The following is a 17,486-nucleotide window of genomic DNA, read 5'->3' on the forward strand; positions in this document are numbered from 1 at the left end:
TGTGATGGAAGTAGCAGCAACAAACATGTCACTAGCCTTCACCGTTACTCTAGAGGTCGTTTATTGGCGAACATGTGCAAGGTTGATGTACGTGGTACAGAGAAAATTGGGGGAGTTTCCCCGGCGTGCTTGGCCTTTGGCCTTGCTTCTAACCCAAGCGTCAAACTAACAATAAATAGCTATGAAACCTTTTATTTTCATAAGCACAGTGGTTAGTAGGCCTATATTGGCTTTGTGATGCTTGAGTTCTGTCTTCTTACAAAATGCATTTCAAAGGATCACGTTGATATTCACACAGATACCCGCTTATTCTTTGTGCCCTCTTTTTTTTTCCCAACTGAGCCAAACAAGTGATAGGATCGTAGAGCATTGAGAAAACTAAAAGCATGAAATTGCGCAAAACCAAGAAATCTCACAAATTTATTATTTGTAGTCTAGATCTATTACAAATTTAATTGCTAGACTGATTTAAACTAATTGATACAATTAGACCTACACTTCATATAAGATTTTTTAAAAGTATTTTTATATTTGTTCTTGTTTTCCTTGTCATGTTCCTCTTTACAAAGCCTTTTAGAAGCACAAAGTTAATAGGCCTACAATAAATGAAACGATGAAATGTTAGAAAATATTGTACAGTGAACGTATCAATACAAATCTTGGTTTTATAAATGATTAGGCTTATGTATTAAAAATTACGCCTACAAAAAACAATTCTTAATTATTATACGTCCTGGACTACTGCTACAACCCAAAAGTCAACCTAGTTGTAGCAACTACGTGTTAATTAGACTCACACTTTACCAAGTCATATATTGGTTTTCTTGGATGATTCGTGCCCACTGCCCGGGCTCTAAATGACACGAGAAAAGAAAGAGCACGAATATGAATCTATCATAGGGCCTATGAAAAGTGCTTTTATTTTTTGTCTTTCTAAAGTGGGGCTAGGGTCTGTTTTTTTGCGTTTGTAAGTTAGGGTTGAATGTTTTATGTAGCCAGAGTAACTGTTTTGATGAAGTATCGGCAGGACACAAGAAACAGAAGACCATCACAACACACTGGGCGGCCTGCATGCTGCTGGATGCTAGAAGAGAGGAACACGGAATAACATTAAAAGACATCTTGGGCTGCGCAGTGGCATGGTTTGACATGAGCGTATCTGGAACGCATAGATGACGGCGATGTGCATGTATGATAGTGTTAACCTTATAACTAAATCACCAAATCAAAGTGTACAAAGAGTGAAAATAAAAACAATGTATGGTAAATCATCCATCCCAGTGGCGCTACAGCCCATGGAGGGCTCTGGCCTGCTTTAACACATCCTTCCATTCAGATCTCTCCTGGGCCTATATTCTCCACGCCCTAGCCCAAGCTGCTTCAGATCTGCTTCCACATCATCTATCCATCGCATTCGGGGTCTGCCTTTGGGTCGTCTGCCTTTTGGTTTTTGCCTGTATACAATTTTCGCTCCTCTGTTGTCTGACATTCTTTCAAGGTGACCTGCCCAACGTAGTCTGTTCTTTTTTATTTCGTTCACTATTGGTGGGTCTTCATACAATTGATATATCTCATAGTTAGTGCGTGTCCTCCACCCTGTTTCATCCTCTATGGCACCATAGATTTTCCTAAGAATTTTTCTTTCCCAATTGTTAAGTAGATTTTCAGATGTCTTAGTCAGTGTCCAGGTCTCACTTCCATACATTGCTGCTGGTCTTATTATGGTTTTGTATATTATTTTCTTGGTTTTCCTTGAAATCCCTTTGCTCTTAAGTAAATGGTGGGTGCTATAAAATGCCCTGTTGCCTCCTGCTATTCTTTCCTTTATTTCTGTTAGTAGGTCATTTTTTAAATTAATAGTACTTCCTAGATATTTGAAAGTTTGGACGTTTTCAAATTCGTGGTCTTTGATTTTGACATTTTGTCCCTCTGTTTGATTGACTCTTGTCATTGTGATGTAGCCTACTTGGTTTTACTAATGTATGGTAAACGTTGGACATAATCATGTACAATTTGAATCGTCTTTTTTTTTGTTGTTGTTGAAAGTATTATAGCGAGACCAGTCGTTATAGAAAGGCGGAACACTGACCTGCGACGTCACATGTACAACCTGTGAGCAGTTTAGACCAATAGCTCGTTGCCACATCGCAGGTCTGTACGACGTGGTAACGAGCTACTGGTCTAAAATCCCCACAGGTTGTGACGTTGCAGGTCAGTGTTGAGGCCTTCTATAAGAAATAGTCTCGATTGAAGCATTTGTGACGGATGGATCTTGGATAGCATGTCTCATATTTTATGACCATTTATGTTGACACTTCTTGCAGACCGTATACGTGGAAGTAAAACTTACCTTCTTATCTCATCTTATAAATTACAGCTGTTACAGCGTGTCCATCTACTAATCTAGTCATGCTAATCAGCATTGGAGTAACTATACGAATTTGCCATCATTTGAGGGCCTGGGGGCCCCTGCATTTTGCGTAATATTTAATGTAATAAAAATTTCGAACACTCATTTGGGGGCACCCTTCAAGTGTGGGGCCCATGGTGGTTTAATCCCCCCCCCAGCTACACCACTGCTGTATATATATATATTATATATATATATATATATATATATATATATATATATATATATATATATATATGGCAAACTCCTAAATATTGCCAGACTGAGGGCCAAAACAAAAATCAGAACCACCCTTGTAAGAGATATGTTATTCGCGGATGACGCAGCAGTAGTGGCACACACACACACAAGAGGAACGTCAGTCACTAATGTCCCGCTTCTCTCAGGCCAGTAAAGAATATGGCTTAACTATTAGCACGAAGAAAACAAACATTATGGGACCACCTGCTACAGCACCACCCTCCATCCTCATAGACGATAACAAGCTGGACGCCGTAAATGAATTCTGCTATCTGGGATCCACCATTCAAGATGACCTGCTGTCTCTATAAGAGGAGATTTTAAAAAACGCATAGGGAAGGCTGCCTCGACATTCGCTAGACTCAGGCCAAGAGTTTGGGAAAACCAGAAGCTCACTACAGTGACCAAAATGGAAGTCTACAAGGCATTTGTTATGAGTACACTACTGTATGGCAGTGAATCATATCATGGACCACCTTTGCAAAGCAAGAGAGAAAACTAAACTCATTCCATTCATTTCATTCTCCGTAGGATCTTGAAAATCACATGGAAAGAAAAAGTGTGCAATACTGAGATCCTTGTGCGAACAGGTATTCCCAGCATCTTTACAGCCCTTAGACGATCGACGCCGCTTGCGCTGGCTTGGACATGTTCGCCGGATGGAGGACAATCGCATCCCGAAAGTCATCCTCTACGGACAACTCGCGACTGGCTCAAGAAAAACTGGTCGCCCCCACCTCCGTTACATAGATGTAATAAAACGGGACCTCAAATCAGTGAACATCAATACTGACCATTTGGGAAGACATAGCTCTAGACTGCACCAGATGGAGAGAGACAGTGACCAAGAAAGCTATGGACAGTGAAAGAACATGGGTCTCAGCTCAGGAAGAAAAACGTACAATACAAAAAATGGCCAGCTCCTCTACCACCAAAGCAAAAGCCACCTTAACCTTGTTGATGTCTAAGAGCTGAGCCGAAGGCTCTTCGAGCTCTAAGTTTGAAAAAAACCCTGTTTGGACGTCCAGCCGAACAGTAAAAAAAAACAAACCTGTGGGAACACAGTTCTGTTTGAGAGGGACCCGAGTCAATGCCTATGTAAAACATTGCTGTTTCCAATGCCTTTGGCCCCGACGCATGCTTGGCTGCACATGGCCGAAGGCCGAGGGCACCGGGAGCCACCGTCATTTTCCTTCGTTGTACCAAGCTAGCTGTGTGGGAACCGCCATTGATGTAACGGTCCCTTTGAGGAACAGCGCATGGATGTGGGACGTGTTCGTGGGGACTTTTTTACAACCCCGCCCGTGCAAGAGGTTGACTCTCGTCTACCCGTGGGCATCCCCACGGGAGTTATGTTTCGCCATTCATTTAGCCTAGCTACCCCCTCAAGTAGCCGTTTCCACCCAGGTGCCACGATGAGGCAGAACAGCGTACCCGGGCCACCTTAACCTGCGATATTTGTGGACGGGAGTGTCTCTCCAAAATAGGGCTTCACAGCCACATGAGGAAGTGTGCCAGATGAACCATAATCGTTCTACGACTGAAGGAGGCCAACAATATTCTATATATGCATTTTGATTAGGTTATTTAGGTTTAATGTAAGATTATATATATGCTAAGATTAACATTATATACTAGGTCTATCTCTAGATTTAAATTGAAAGATGAGACTTCTGACTTCGGATAAAAAAGAAGCAATGATCTGAGTGATGGCACGTACCGCGTAATCCCTGCATTGCCATACAGCGTACCGTTATCACCTATTTTCTGCTTAGCAACACAGTACGCCTTGACCGGTACTATAGCTACGGGTTTTATGCTCTTCTTCCGCCTCGAGTCTTGACTGTTAGTGTTGAAGTGAAACTGCAGAACCCCCTCCCTTTTATTAGTCCACACGCATTGTCTGCTAGCTTCCACTTGAAGCCCTAGAGACGATGGCTCGCGTTTTCTTTGTGGGTGCGATGAGAAACTAAAATCAATATGTAGATCTAGAGATCCTTTATCTTAATTACCTTCGCTACTCCACTGTACGGTTTAAAATTAGTAACAGCAGATCGCCAGATCCTGATTAGATTCTTATTTCTATCAAATCTCGAAGATAGAGAATGCAGTGATGATGAGTGATGTAAACTAGACTAACGTCATCTTGTCAAAGACTTGTCTAGCTCACCTTACTGGGCTTACTTACCTTTCGCCTTGCCATTCCATCCATAGGCAACGTAAGAGTTAGAGAGCTCTATTAAATTGATTATTATAATTCTAGATCTGACTATATCCAGTATATCTAGTGTACAGTTATTAATAATAGATTAACTTCTTTAGACCTTTGGCCGTTGGTGCTTAGCGGTAAGTAGTCTATGTATATAGTCTAATTATATAATAATAATTAATCTAATCTAGATCTATACTATAATAATATAAAATATAATTAGTCTAACTCTATAGATAGATCTAGACGACTAGTATACTAGTCTGACTATAGTAAACTTAAGTAAACTATAGTCTAGTTATAGTAGATCTAGTCTAGTACTAGAACTTAGTAATATATGATAATATATCTAAATTGACTAAATATCTATTGATCTTTATACATAGTACATATACTCTACTAGACTATATAGTTACTTGTATATAGTTATAGACTTATAATCTTATCTTATAAAATACAGACATGTCATATAGAATATTACTTCAAAAAAAAAAAAGATCATTGCTTCCTATAATGATAGATAATCTGAGTTAAATGTAATGTAGTTATGCACTGTAGATTGTAGTGTAGATTTTGTAAAAAAATAGATTCTATTAATTCTGATCTAGAACTATGCTAGAATTATCTAGACCTCTGAATCTAATCAAGCCTAACCTAAATTCTAGCTGTGACCTACATATTCTGCCACAACCATTGTCCACCAGTGGTCAACATTAAGATTTTCTTTTCGCTGTCTGCGTCTGTCCCCGGCAGCAGATTTTCTTTGGTCTCAAATGTGTATCCCGCAGCTTTTGTGAGTGACCTCCAGCTGTCTTGTTCTGAAGCCTCATGCAACCAGAGGCTCTCCTCTATGTCAATTTAGATCTAGAATGAATCTATTAATCTAACATAATCATCTAGTCTATCTAGAGTCTAGAAAATATGATTGTCTAGATTAACTAGTGTATCGATCTTATTTTTATAGATCCACAAATAAATTCTATAGGCCTATATCTAAAAAAAAGTCTCTCTATATAATAATTAGCTTGTAGGCCACCATGTGAATTAATCTCTCTAAAAAAATAAGCAAAATGTTCTGCTAAATACAGAATGTGCATATATATAGTGTTCCATCATGGGAAAAGTTTGGAAAACACTTGCTTATATAGGTCTATGTCTATATAAGGTAGAAACTTTGACCTAAATTATTAGGCTATATATATATCAGTATATCTAACCTTTAGAACATGATTCCCAACACAACTTCCAAGGGGTCTATGAGAGATAAAAATGAAATGGGGGTCTATGAGATGTAAATAGGGGTCAACGATAGTGGATCTTATATAAGCAGGTCCAGTCTTTCCTATTAATAATAATAATAATAATAATAATAATCTTTATTGTCCATATGGAAATTTGTCTTACAATTTGTGCATTACACCAAACAAAAAAGCATTATAACTATAAGAAACCAAAGTGTACATTCACACCAGACGCACTCATAATTTACATGTGACAAGGTTTATATCAGATTGCTCTTATTTAATGGAATTAAGTCGTAAACTCATGATTTGTACCTTAATAAATCCTTTGAATTAATGCTGATATTCAAATGAATTTTATAATTTGTAAATGTTGACATTGTATTTAAATATCTTAATTCTGTCTTTGTGAAACATTGCCGAATCCAAAAAGAATTGTAGATAGCACAGTGTTGATTATTTAAAATTTGACTTCATTCATATCTTCATTGCCTGTGTGTCTATTATGCAACAAAGTAATGACACTATGAAATCATCTAAGCTTGGGGATCATTTGAGACAATAATAATAATGGCAATGTCTTCCATTCCGAAGATTAAGGATAAGTGAAGTGTTTCTCAGGACTACGCAAACCCAGTTGCGATATTCATATTTTTAAGCATTTTGTTTAGACAAAGCCATTGTCAGCTGACAGTCTTTTAAAGTTTTTTTTTCGTCTTTTATTCTAATTTTCAGCTAAGGTTTCAGGAGATTCTGGATAGGTTCAAACATGAATGGATAATCAATCCATATAATGATAATATAGGAAAAAGGGATGTAACATTACAAGAACTGTTTGGAATAAGTACTAATGAAGAGCTTAAAGTACAATTAAAAAAATGGAAATCTGTTCTTTTAGATAATACCTGATACTTATCAGAATATTATCACAAAGAGTTTTATTGTTATTCTGCTATCTTCATATCTAGTGGGAAAAAAAAAGGTTTCAAGAAGGTTGCCAATCTTCTAATGATAGTTCTAAAAAAAATGGACATCACTAACTGAGAAGTTTTAATAAGAAACCTAATTAAATTGAAGCCCAAATTTGAAATTTTATTAAAGCACTAATAGGCATATATTTTTTGTTTTGTAAATTCATGTAATAACTATTACATTTTATTTAGCTTCAGTTTGAATTATTTCTTAATAAATAAACTTAGAAAAAAAAATAGACATTTGATGTTGATGAATTTTGAAAATTGCATAATTAGCTAAGCATCTGGGGGTCTACCGAAACTGGAAAACATGGTAAGGGGTCTATGAGACAAAAAAGTTTGGGAACACTGCTCTAGAACCTATATGCAATAATAATTATGACCTAAAATATAAGGTCTGTTGATCAATATTATAGAGCTGTGGCTATAGACACTGTAGTGAGAGTGTATTACAACTACACCTAGCCTTAAGTATATTAGCTTCTACTAGAGACTAGTTATTGGAATATGTAGGATCTATGTAGATCTATTAAATCTATATCCCTGGTTTTCAACCAGTGAGTCGTTTGTTAGAGGTCATCTAAGACCATTGGAGTTGGCATAGGATTTTGCACTGATTCAAGTCTATTCAATGCTCAGAGGCTGAAGGCAAGGACCAAAGTAAAATTTGACCGCATCAGAGACCTGCTAATTGACAAATATTAGCAATGAAGACGCAACCAAAAGATTCACATGATGCAATAAAAACATTGTTAGTTAAGTCTTTTTTGTGAAAGGGAAAGTTGAACAGTAGTGTTTTGCTATTTCACACTAAGTGAGATAGTTGTCAAGAGGCAAAAGTCTAAAACGTCCTTTTGATCTTTTTAATGAACTCAAAATTTATTTTCAATCAGAAAGCAAAACCACAGATAGAATCACTTTATAACAATGAAAATGAACTAAAGAAAAAAGATAAAGAACATTTGCACATAATTGTAGACAATTTTCATCATATTTTCCAAATCTACCTTGAAATCCATCCACAGTAGTTGAAGATGTTCCTAAGACAAGTCAAGAAAAGTTTATTGAAAACATAAATAGCATTGCAGTGAAAAATTTCAATGTCAGTTAAATAATTCTGCATTAAGTGTTGCAATCAAATTCTGTCGGAGATTTGTTGCACCTTTTTCTTTCCAGCCTGTTAGTAATTGAGTCTAAATACAGCATTAGACCTGGTACAGAAATGACATTCGTTGTGCTCTTGCAAAAACTGCCCTGAGAATTTCTAATCTGGTGAAACATAAACATGCTCAATCTTCACACTCATGTTGGCTTGCTTGCACATTCTGTCAGAACAGTTTTGTAGCAACGTACTGTAGTTAGGACTATTTTCCTGCTCTGCACTTGCACCCTTTTTGAAAAGGATGGCTGAAATAGTGAAACAGAATTTTCATAAGTTAATACAGTTTTCGATCAAAGACAATGCATATCAAAAACTCCCTTTATCATCGAATCTTGCTTAAAAAATGGAAATATTTTCATGCTTAATTTCAGAACCAAAATGGAACATTTACAGGAGATTGAAAGTTCAGAAAGAAAAGGATACATTATTTACAGAAGAGTGAAAGGAGTCATTCAACTTTTGAAGATTGTGATTAAAAAATTCAGATTTTGAATAGCCCTTTTGAGTTTGAAATCTAAACAAGGCCAACAGCTTAAACACATTTTTGGTGTTTCCCCTTACTTACTTACTTAGACTTAGGTCCTCCTGCGCCGTTCGGCGCATTTGGTGGCAACCTGTCTCCACAAAGATCTGGCAATGTCTGAAGCCTCCTCCCACCTGGTGTCCACTGTTCTGAGGTCCTTCATGAAGGTGTGGTGCCAAGTAAGTCCCTGTTTGCGCTTTCCTCATATTGGCCTCCATGTCATCGCAGTTCTTGGTATGCGTAGTTCATTTTCTCTGAGAACATGTCCCACAAACGTCATGCGATTCTCTGTCAAAACCTCACCAAGTGTTCGACTCCCAGTTCGGCATAGGATTTCCTTGTTTGAGATCCAATCTGACTCCCAAATCCGTCTCAGCCATTTTTGTTGAGCCACATTTAGTCTTTTCTCAATTTTGACAGACAACTTCTATGTCTCAAATGTTTCCCCTTAGAAGCAGCTAAAACAATTAGTTTCAGGAAAAAACTTGGAATAATATAAAAGATATATTAATTGAAATTGCATATTGTTATGCAAGAATTTTGCATTTTAACATGACCAGTTTAAATATCTATAAATATGTTACCAGCAAAGTGTGAAATCCATCTGAGCATTCTATAAAGCGCCAGAAGATTTCAGGTAAAGTAGATAATGATTTCTCCATTTCCAACTTTTTCTTGACATTCTATAGAATGACTAGAACTGCCTCAGGCTGTTGACTCATTAATTATGTTGACATTGCTTATTACTTATTGCTTTTTCATTAACACTGCAACTTCCAACTTAGAAGATGAACATTTAGTACAGAGTAAAATATTCAATAACATATCAGAATATTCTTGTTGCATTCAAAACATAATTTGCTTGACTATCACATCACAGATTAGTAGATGATATAATATTGAACTTCCTCTTCACATTACTGTATCTTAAAATCTATATCCAGAAAAATTTATAATAGAATTTCACATTTATACACTTGAGTTTAACAAACATGTCTCCTCATAGAGAACTAGGTGATTACTACCTTTGTTTGCTCTACTAACCATCATCCCTTGAGGCCCAGGTTCTCTCTAGAGCTTTCTTGTTTTTATTTTAAATTCTATTTATGTGTAATTAGTGCTCATGTTAGCAATGTCAAGCAATAATATCATTTATTTGTGTCACAGGTAAAGTGTGAAATGTTGATTTAAAGTATTTTATTAATAAAATAAGTTTCTCTGGATAATATTTCTATTTGCCATTAACGTAATTAATTTAGTCCTGTTCCTTAAAGTGTAGAATTTGTTAAGATTGTCTAAGTGTGTATGCTATGTACAACTTTATTGTGTAAGGTAAATTGTTGACACTTATAAAGATGGTTTGTATTATGTAGTCTGAAAGGGGGAAAAAAAATCTGTGTTCAAGACAAATAGGACTTCTAAGAAGGTACCACTTGACTAGATCTTAATTTATAAGCTGATCTAAGGTTTTATTGTGATTTTTAGGAAAACACAATTTAATTGATGTATACAGATTTACTCATAAAAAAAAGAGCTTGTACAATAACTTTACTCGTCTCAAAATTAAACATTAAAATCAACTCAATAGGGCATGCTATAAAAAAGAAATAGTGTTTAAAATAATGTTATTATTCTCATTTAAATTCCTGTGGTCAGGTTGATCTGATTGACTTAAATTCCATCCAGATAAAAATAAAAACAATGGGCAAAAGTTAACAAAAATAATTAAGTCCTAAGTTTAATTTTTTTTTTAAATTTCTAGTTAAAATTGTAGTTTAATTAATTTTTTTTTAGTTACAAACTTAAAAGTTCAATTAAAATGTGTAAAACATGTTGTAGCGGTTGAAATGCACTTCCCTGTTTTCTGATCATGCACATGCTACCAACAGCCTTCATTCTAAAATAAAATGTTGCATTTAAGAAATATTTAGTCACATTTGAAGAGGTATTGGTAAAATAAGATGGTGGTAGAAGTTCTGGAGCCAATATCTACACTTACACTTAGCAGCACTATAAATGTTGTTAAACATTTTTTGCCAAAAGCTTCTGTGCAATATTATGAATGGGGTTGTTCAGAATTTTTTTGAGTCATATGGTGGTGTTTAATTTCTTTTAGTTCATAGTAGGAATTGAATAAGCGGGTTATGTCAATATTTAGTGATAAATTTATTAACTTCAGGAACATCAAGTACACCCTTTTTATAGCTTAAACCTTAGATGAAACCAAAGCGTATAATAGATAATAGTCTTTATTAGACCTATTATTGAGATCTAGGTCTAAATCTAAAGTTAGGCTTATGTAGATAAAAGCATTAGGATAACCAACTCTAGAGAAAAAAAATTCACACATCATCCCTGTCCAAAGAGTAAATAGTCTGTGTGTCCAACTGATTCTAACAGCTTGGTCAGATAGATGTACACATGTAGGCCTATTGTACTGTAGTGTAGATGATGACAAGACAAACTGCATTTTTTTCCTTGCCTGTTATGCAATAGTGTTTGTTGTATGTTCAGTGGTCAGACAAGAAAATAACTCATTGGTCTAGTTAGTCAAGCATATGTAAATAGATAAGTACGAAGATCTACCTATACACTAAAATAGTTACACTGGTCAAACATTTCTTAAAAGTCAAGAAATTTTGTTTTTATTTCTTTGGTTAAAATCTATAAAGCTGCCTTGTAAGCCTTAGTGGGTCTCCCATTGTTTTTTTTTTTCTAAACATAAGATAATTTACAAAAATCGAAGACTGAGGAAGATTTGGAAATGCAATAAAAAATGTGTAAAAACAGAACATGTTGTAGACGACACTTTTGTTTTTCTTTACTTTTCTTTATCAACAGATTTTTTTTTACTCTTTCATTATATAAATTAAGACATCTGATTGGAATGCCTTGTTATTCCATATTCTATAGGCAAAGTACAAAATGGTTACAATAAGTCTCACTGTAATGCAAGCAAATGAATCATTTTGCCTGAAAACATGAGGTGTTCTATAGAATGCCTGCATTTTGTACTTTACTGGTACCATATATATGTATATAAATTAATATATTTATTTATTTATTAGGAAATGCTAAGAAGGAGAATTGAAAAATCTGGTTCTCATGAAACTCACATAAAAAATCAAGAGAGAGATAAAGCTGCCAACTCAGGATGCCATAAAAGTGAATCTCGTGACATCAAACATGACAGCAGGTCCATTATAGTGTATGGCTTTCAACTTTGGGAACAACTTGTAGGACTTCTCTGCCAGCCATCTGACTCAGCCTGTCTAGGGATTGTACGAATCATATTTGGTATTACTTCTTTTTAAACAGCTAAATTAGACAAAAATCTGAACAAATTAAAACTTGTAATGAAGAAAAGCATTCATAGAAGGGTACATGTTTTTTTTTAAATTGAGCAAGCTTGACTAACAAATACTTGTTATGTAACACATTTATTAAAACTAAATAATAGTTAATTTAGTAGTTTCAAGCAAGCTAGAGTTTCTCAATCTTTTTGAATCTCTGAAACAAAATGTTCCTGGTTACTTGAATTACTACAATAAAAAATGGTGCCAATAACCCATCAAATAGTCATGTGTATTAAATTTTTCATTTGCAGACCACTATAAGGATGGTAATGGCGGACAAGCACAGTTAGTCCACAGACACTATAGTTTGGGATGTGTCCTTTTAGACTGGCAAGTGAAGAAGCTCGCCAGTTTCTAAATAGCTTTGACCTTCCCTTCCCTTGTTTATTTTTTTTGTTACTCATCTCTAGTTACTCATGTCCCTTAACAATCACTCTTTCTGTACATTTTCTGACACCCTCTTTAATGTCCTTTTTTTTTTAACTGCCCCATCCTTTTTTTTTCTGTTTTGTTTGGACCCATGTACCTGTACTGACTTCAGTAATGAAAATAACTCTTGAACTGAAACTTACTGCTGTGATTAGAATTTGTTGTATAACACATATCAAGATTTGATTTTTTTAAATTTAATTTAGCAACAACAGTAATATGAGATCTTCTGTTTTCTGGTAGGATTTCTCATGGTGATAGATACCCTGATGGAACGTGGAATGAGTTTAGCTGATGGTATTTGGGGCAATGTAGATACCTGCAGGTTTCCCTTGTTCTCATTTTTACAACCACTGCCTTTGGAATGGATGTGCTTGGTTTACATGGCCATGTTAGTAGGTAGGTGTATTAAACATAACTGTTACTTGACTTCAGTATCAGCCTTGTTTCAAAAAGTGTAAAATAATTTCTCATGTTTTCTAATTCCATATAAATTTTAGCCATTATTTTTATGTCAAAAATTTGGACGTAGATGAGGGTTTAAGATGTTGGCTCTTGAAGCCAGGGTCTGGATTGATCCTCCTTGGTAAAGAATAAGTAGAATCATTAGGTATCTGACACTCATTAAGGAGAGTTCTAATAAATTGTTGGTCCACATTGCACTTTTATAATTTTTTAAATTTAAAATCGGCTAAATTTCAAGGATAGATTTGTGTCTGGCTTTCATTTAACTTTATTTGGATTGCTTCTATTTGCTGTTGCTCAATGCTACTGTTCCAATTTAAAAATACACAGATGAAAGCTTTCTGGAAATTTTTTAATGATTGAACTACATGCAGTCCTTGACATAATTCTTCTATCCTCATTCCTTCTCCCATTTCACTCTACGACTCTAAGTATGCTCCTAATAGAACATTTGGTTCTCTTGCTGATCACTCTAAACCAGTTCAGAAACTGCAGTGCACTTTAAGTGTATCGATTCCTGCTACTTAGAATTGTTATAAAATTCACTTAAAAATATATATAACTGAGCTAAAGCTGCTGAAAAGAATCTCTTCAAACTATTACAAGATTTATTCACTTATCTTCTATTTCATTCTAGAATAATTCCTGTTCCAATCACATTTTGCAGTAACTTAATAATCTTTTGCTTTATTTTTTTTTAGGTGCTGTGGGTATTCTGATTGGGTTCAAATTTCGATACAGTTGCAGCATCTATTTAGTTTGCTATTGGTATATTTTTTTCCTGGAAAAAACTGCTTGGAACAACCATTCATATTTATTTGGGATAATTGCTTTTCACTTTTTCATGTCGGATGCAAATCGGTATTGGTATGTGATTAATTTTTTTTTTCAAAATTTCATTAGTTATATTTTCATTTTTAATATGATCAACTACATTTAAAATTTTAACAATAGTTGTTGTTTTTTATTTTAAAAAATATATCTGTTTTTATTTTTGTATATTTCTTTATTGTAGTTTTTTTAGATGCACTTGTATAGCCTTCTGTCAGTAAATATTATATTTGTTTTAGTTCACTAGATGGACTGCTGAAACCTTCTATTAATAATGCTCACATTCCTTACTGGAACTACTTCCTAATGCAGGCTCAGGTTGTATTACAGTGTGGTTTTAGTGTTAGCCATCTGCATGCTTTGTTTTGAAGGTAACTTTTTCTAATTACTTTAAGTTGAGATTATTAGTTTCTAAGGAGATACTAAAGGATATTTTATGTCAGACCTCAACTCATTCACTCCTGTTGTGATAAAATACAGTATTTGCTGTTAACTCCTAATGCTATACAATGCCATAGGAATTTCTCAGTGATTCATTTTAACTTACGCGTTAAAAGAGCTCTTGGTGTTTGTACAAAATGAAAAGATAACTCTTATGGGTTGTTTTTTTTTGTAGTGAAAACCAGATGTCTATCTTGTGGTGTTTTTTTTTTCTACACATTTTGTCAATAAACGTTCTGATACTGCAATGTGTAAGGCCAAAGAGAAATGGAATGTTTATGAGGTTGTTTTCTGTTCTAAAATTATTAAAAGTATGCATTATTTAAAACAAGATTATATTATAATTAATGTATATTAAAAAAAAACAACTTTTTAATTATATTTTTTGAAGCACAATTTTAAAAAAAATGAAAATACAAGTGAATGGGTTAAATCTGAAAGCTCTTAGAAATGTAAAAAACAGTTTTAAGTATTTTTATTATTAGTGTAGTACACTAATAATAAAAATACTTAAGCACCAACCTAAACAACTACACAAATAAACTAATTTATTACAATTTATTAAATATTCTAAAAATAAAATGAAAATTTAAAGATTTTTCTTGCAATAAGTAAAAGAGAATGTATTGTTTCATTGTTTTTATTTTGCCGTAAACTTCTTTATTATTGTACTGTGCAGTAACTGGAGTAACATTGCATGTAAGGAGCTTACTGGTGTTATTTTATTTATACATTTTTCTTGTCAGCTAAAGTTTTTCTTTTTTTTTTCTTATAATACTTTATTCTGTTTAATTTTTTAAATTGAAACAAGATCTGCTTTTCATTACTTAGTGTCAAGATTACTTGGACCTATTTAAGATGAGCTGTGTTGTTTCTTAGGCTTGAATTGGCTAGTCTACATTTAAAATGTATTTGAATTGTCATAACACAAATTACCATAGAAGTGAAGAAGTACCAGAGTTTAACAATTTTATTCTGAAAGAGGAGATCATGAAAAGAATAAACTCACATTATTAGCACACGCTTGAATTTCATTACAATAATGGATTGTCAAAAGTAAACTTACCATGAAGCTTGAAACTTATGACTGATCCTGCTTATTTCTTCCCTTGCATAAAATTAGCTTCTCCAATAGACAGGAAAGAAACAGAATTTTCTATTGGATAGATCCATGCTTATTTTTAACTTCCTTGACTTGTTTTTAGCTCTATAGGAAAATCAATGTTGTTTGTTGTTAATGCAGTAAAAAATCTTGACTCTTATTACATGACATTTAATCTTGTCTAGAAAATTATGCTTTTGATACATATTTCTATCATTGGTTAGCTTTTCATGCTGCTGTTTTTTTTTTTCATACTTTCTTTTTGAAATGATGGTCCAAGGTTCCAATCTTATTGCATTCAACAACTCTGTATGAGTTTTGGGCCTAAATGGTAACAAGAAATAAGTCTTTATCGGAGAAAATGTTGGAGTATTAGAAAAATGTAGGAATACAACATTCAATAAATTGCCATTACCAAGGAAAGTTAGCTTCTACTGTTCAAGATATATTCACTACTTTACATTGGGTATTGTTTGACATTGAATTTAAAATGATATTCTTTCTGTGTGATGCATGTGCACTATTTGTATGAACCCACCAAGGGAACATTAAATGATATTTCAGATATTTCTGGTTTACTTCATTGCTGGATTAAAGAAACTTGACCATGACTGGGTCTTTGGCTATTCAATGAGGTCACTGTCAGTTCACTGGGTTTTCATGCCTTTCAAGTAAGACTGTTGCAGTTTTTTTAATGATAATATTTGATTATATTAGTTTTACATTTATTTGTTAAATTATTATGACCACTTATTGTGTGATGTGCAGTAAGCTAACTGATAGCTTTTAACATTATTGAGCCTAAGTTAGTACAGAGACAAATGGGATGTTTTAAAAGCTATAAATATTTCTCTTCGATCAAAACTCTGGACTGGTGCATTCACAGCATTGATACTAACTACAAATCTTCAGAGATTGGAGCACAAGACCTCTACATGAAATCTTTCAAAATCTTATTTATTTTTATATTATGCATGATGAGCATCTGTTAGCCCTTGAAAGAAGCTGCCAATGCAAATAGATAATTACTCTTTTTCCTGAATCATTGCAATAATGCTCCAGTAATTTTTTTTTTTTTTAATCTTTGCTTCTATGATTACATTAGGCAATAATCTCTTCATAGAACACATTTATTAGTCTATTTCTGCTTAAATAAAACTGAACTTGTGTATGAGTTTTTCAATTTTGGCAGTCTTTATTTCTATCTTAGTATTTAGTGTAGAGAGGATGTTTTCAGCAAATAAAAAGTCTAGAAGCCATTATTTAAAAAAAATAGGGACTTAATTTTTGCGCTGAATTTGTATAAAAAAAAAACTTGTTTCTTTCCATGTATCCACGGAAGAGGTTGGGAAATTTAAAAAAGCCACTCCCACGTGGCACACTCTGCATTATAAATTATCAACATTTGTCTTTTATATGTTTTTTTAGATTATTTCTGAGTGATGAAAAGATTGATCTGATTATAGTTCATCTTGGAGGTTTATTCATTGATCTCTTTGTTGGCTTCCTGCTCTTCATCAACAAGACCAAGTCTCTAGGTTTATTGATTTCTACTTCATTTCATTTCATGAACTCTCAGATCTTTCCCATTGGTAAGTTTCCTTACACATTAGAGTAGTCTTAACTAATTTATTTGGATTAAAAGTAAAGTTCCCCTTTCCGACCTTGCGATCTTTAGGGCAGATGATGTAAAATTCATCTGTTTCTGTGGCCCATGGTTAACAAGGGTGTCATATGGTAGCACAATGACCAACCGCCTTTTCTTTACGCAACTAATGTCAGGTACCCATTAGAGCTGGGTGTACTCTGAGGTGCCAAAAGATCCCAGAATTTAAAATCAGTCTTCACCAGGATTCGAACCGGGAATCTTTGTTCAGAAGCCAATCGCTTTACCGCTCAGCTTATTAGGATTACTTTTACTATTTTAATTTTGTGTATAATGCTACATGCTACTTTAGCATGTGTGGTGTGCTTTTGTTTGACATGTGGGATGAGGCATCACAACAATGTTTCCATGCTGCGTTTAGGCACTTAGCACACACAACTGAAGTTGAATTATCAAATTAATTTCTAAAAAAAAATGATTCTAGTCTCCGCTGCTAG

General features: G+C 34.2%; 1 protein-coding gene across 4 annotated transcripts in view; it reads left to right on the forward strand.

The window, feature by feature from the left end:
• Window positions 1–4,481: 4,481 nt before the first annotated feature.
• Window positions 4,482–17,486, forward strand: part of LOC106056263 (vitamin K-dependent gamma-carboxylase-like) — a 29,798-nt gene continuing 16,793 nt past the window's right edge. Inside the window, exons 1-8 of one of the 4 annotated variants that reach the window (XM_056019466.1) lie at window positions 4,482–4,996; window positions 8,608–8,938; window positions 11,828–12,056; window positions 12,788–12,943; window positions 13,711–13,876; window positions 14,080–14,158; window positions 15,948–16,054; window positions 16,812–16,975. In XM_056019466.1, the coding sequence (XP_055875441.1) occupies window positions 8,873–8,938; window positions 11,828–12,056; window positions 12,788–12,943; window positions 13,711–13,876; window positions 14,080–14,158; window positions 15,948–16,054; window positions 16,812–16,975 (967 nt within the window). In that variant the 5' untranslated portion in view covers window positions 4,482–4,996; window positions 8,608–8,872. Of the gene's footprint in view, window positions 4,997–8,607; window positions 8,939–9,346; window positions 9,397–11,827; window positions 12,057–12,787; window positions 12,944–13,710; window positions 13,877–14,079; window positions 14,159–15,947; window positions 16,055–16,811; window positions 16,976–17,486 lie in introns of all 4 variants that reach the window. The other 3 variants (XM_056019468.1, XM_056019467.1, XM_013212908.2) reach the window with 3 other exon arrangements.

The sequence above is a fragment of the Biomphalaria glabrata genome, chromosome 2 (genome assembly GCF_947242115.1).
Source record: "Biomphalaria glabrata chromosome 2, xgBioGlab47.1, whole genome shotgun sequence".
NCBI classification, from domain to species: Eukaryota; Metazoa; Mollusca; class Gastropoda; family Planorbidae; genus Biomphalaria; species Biomphalaria glabrata.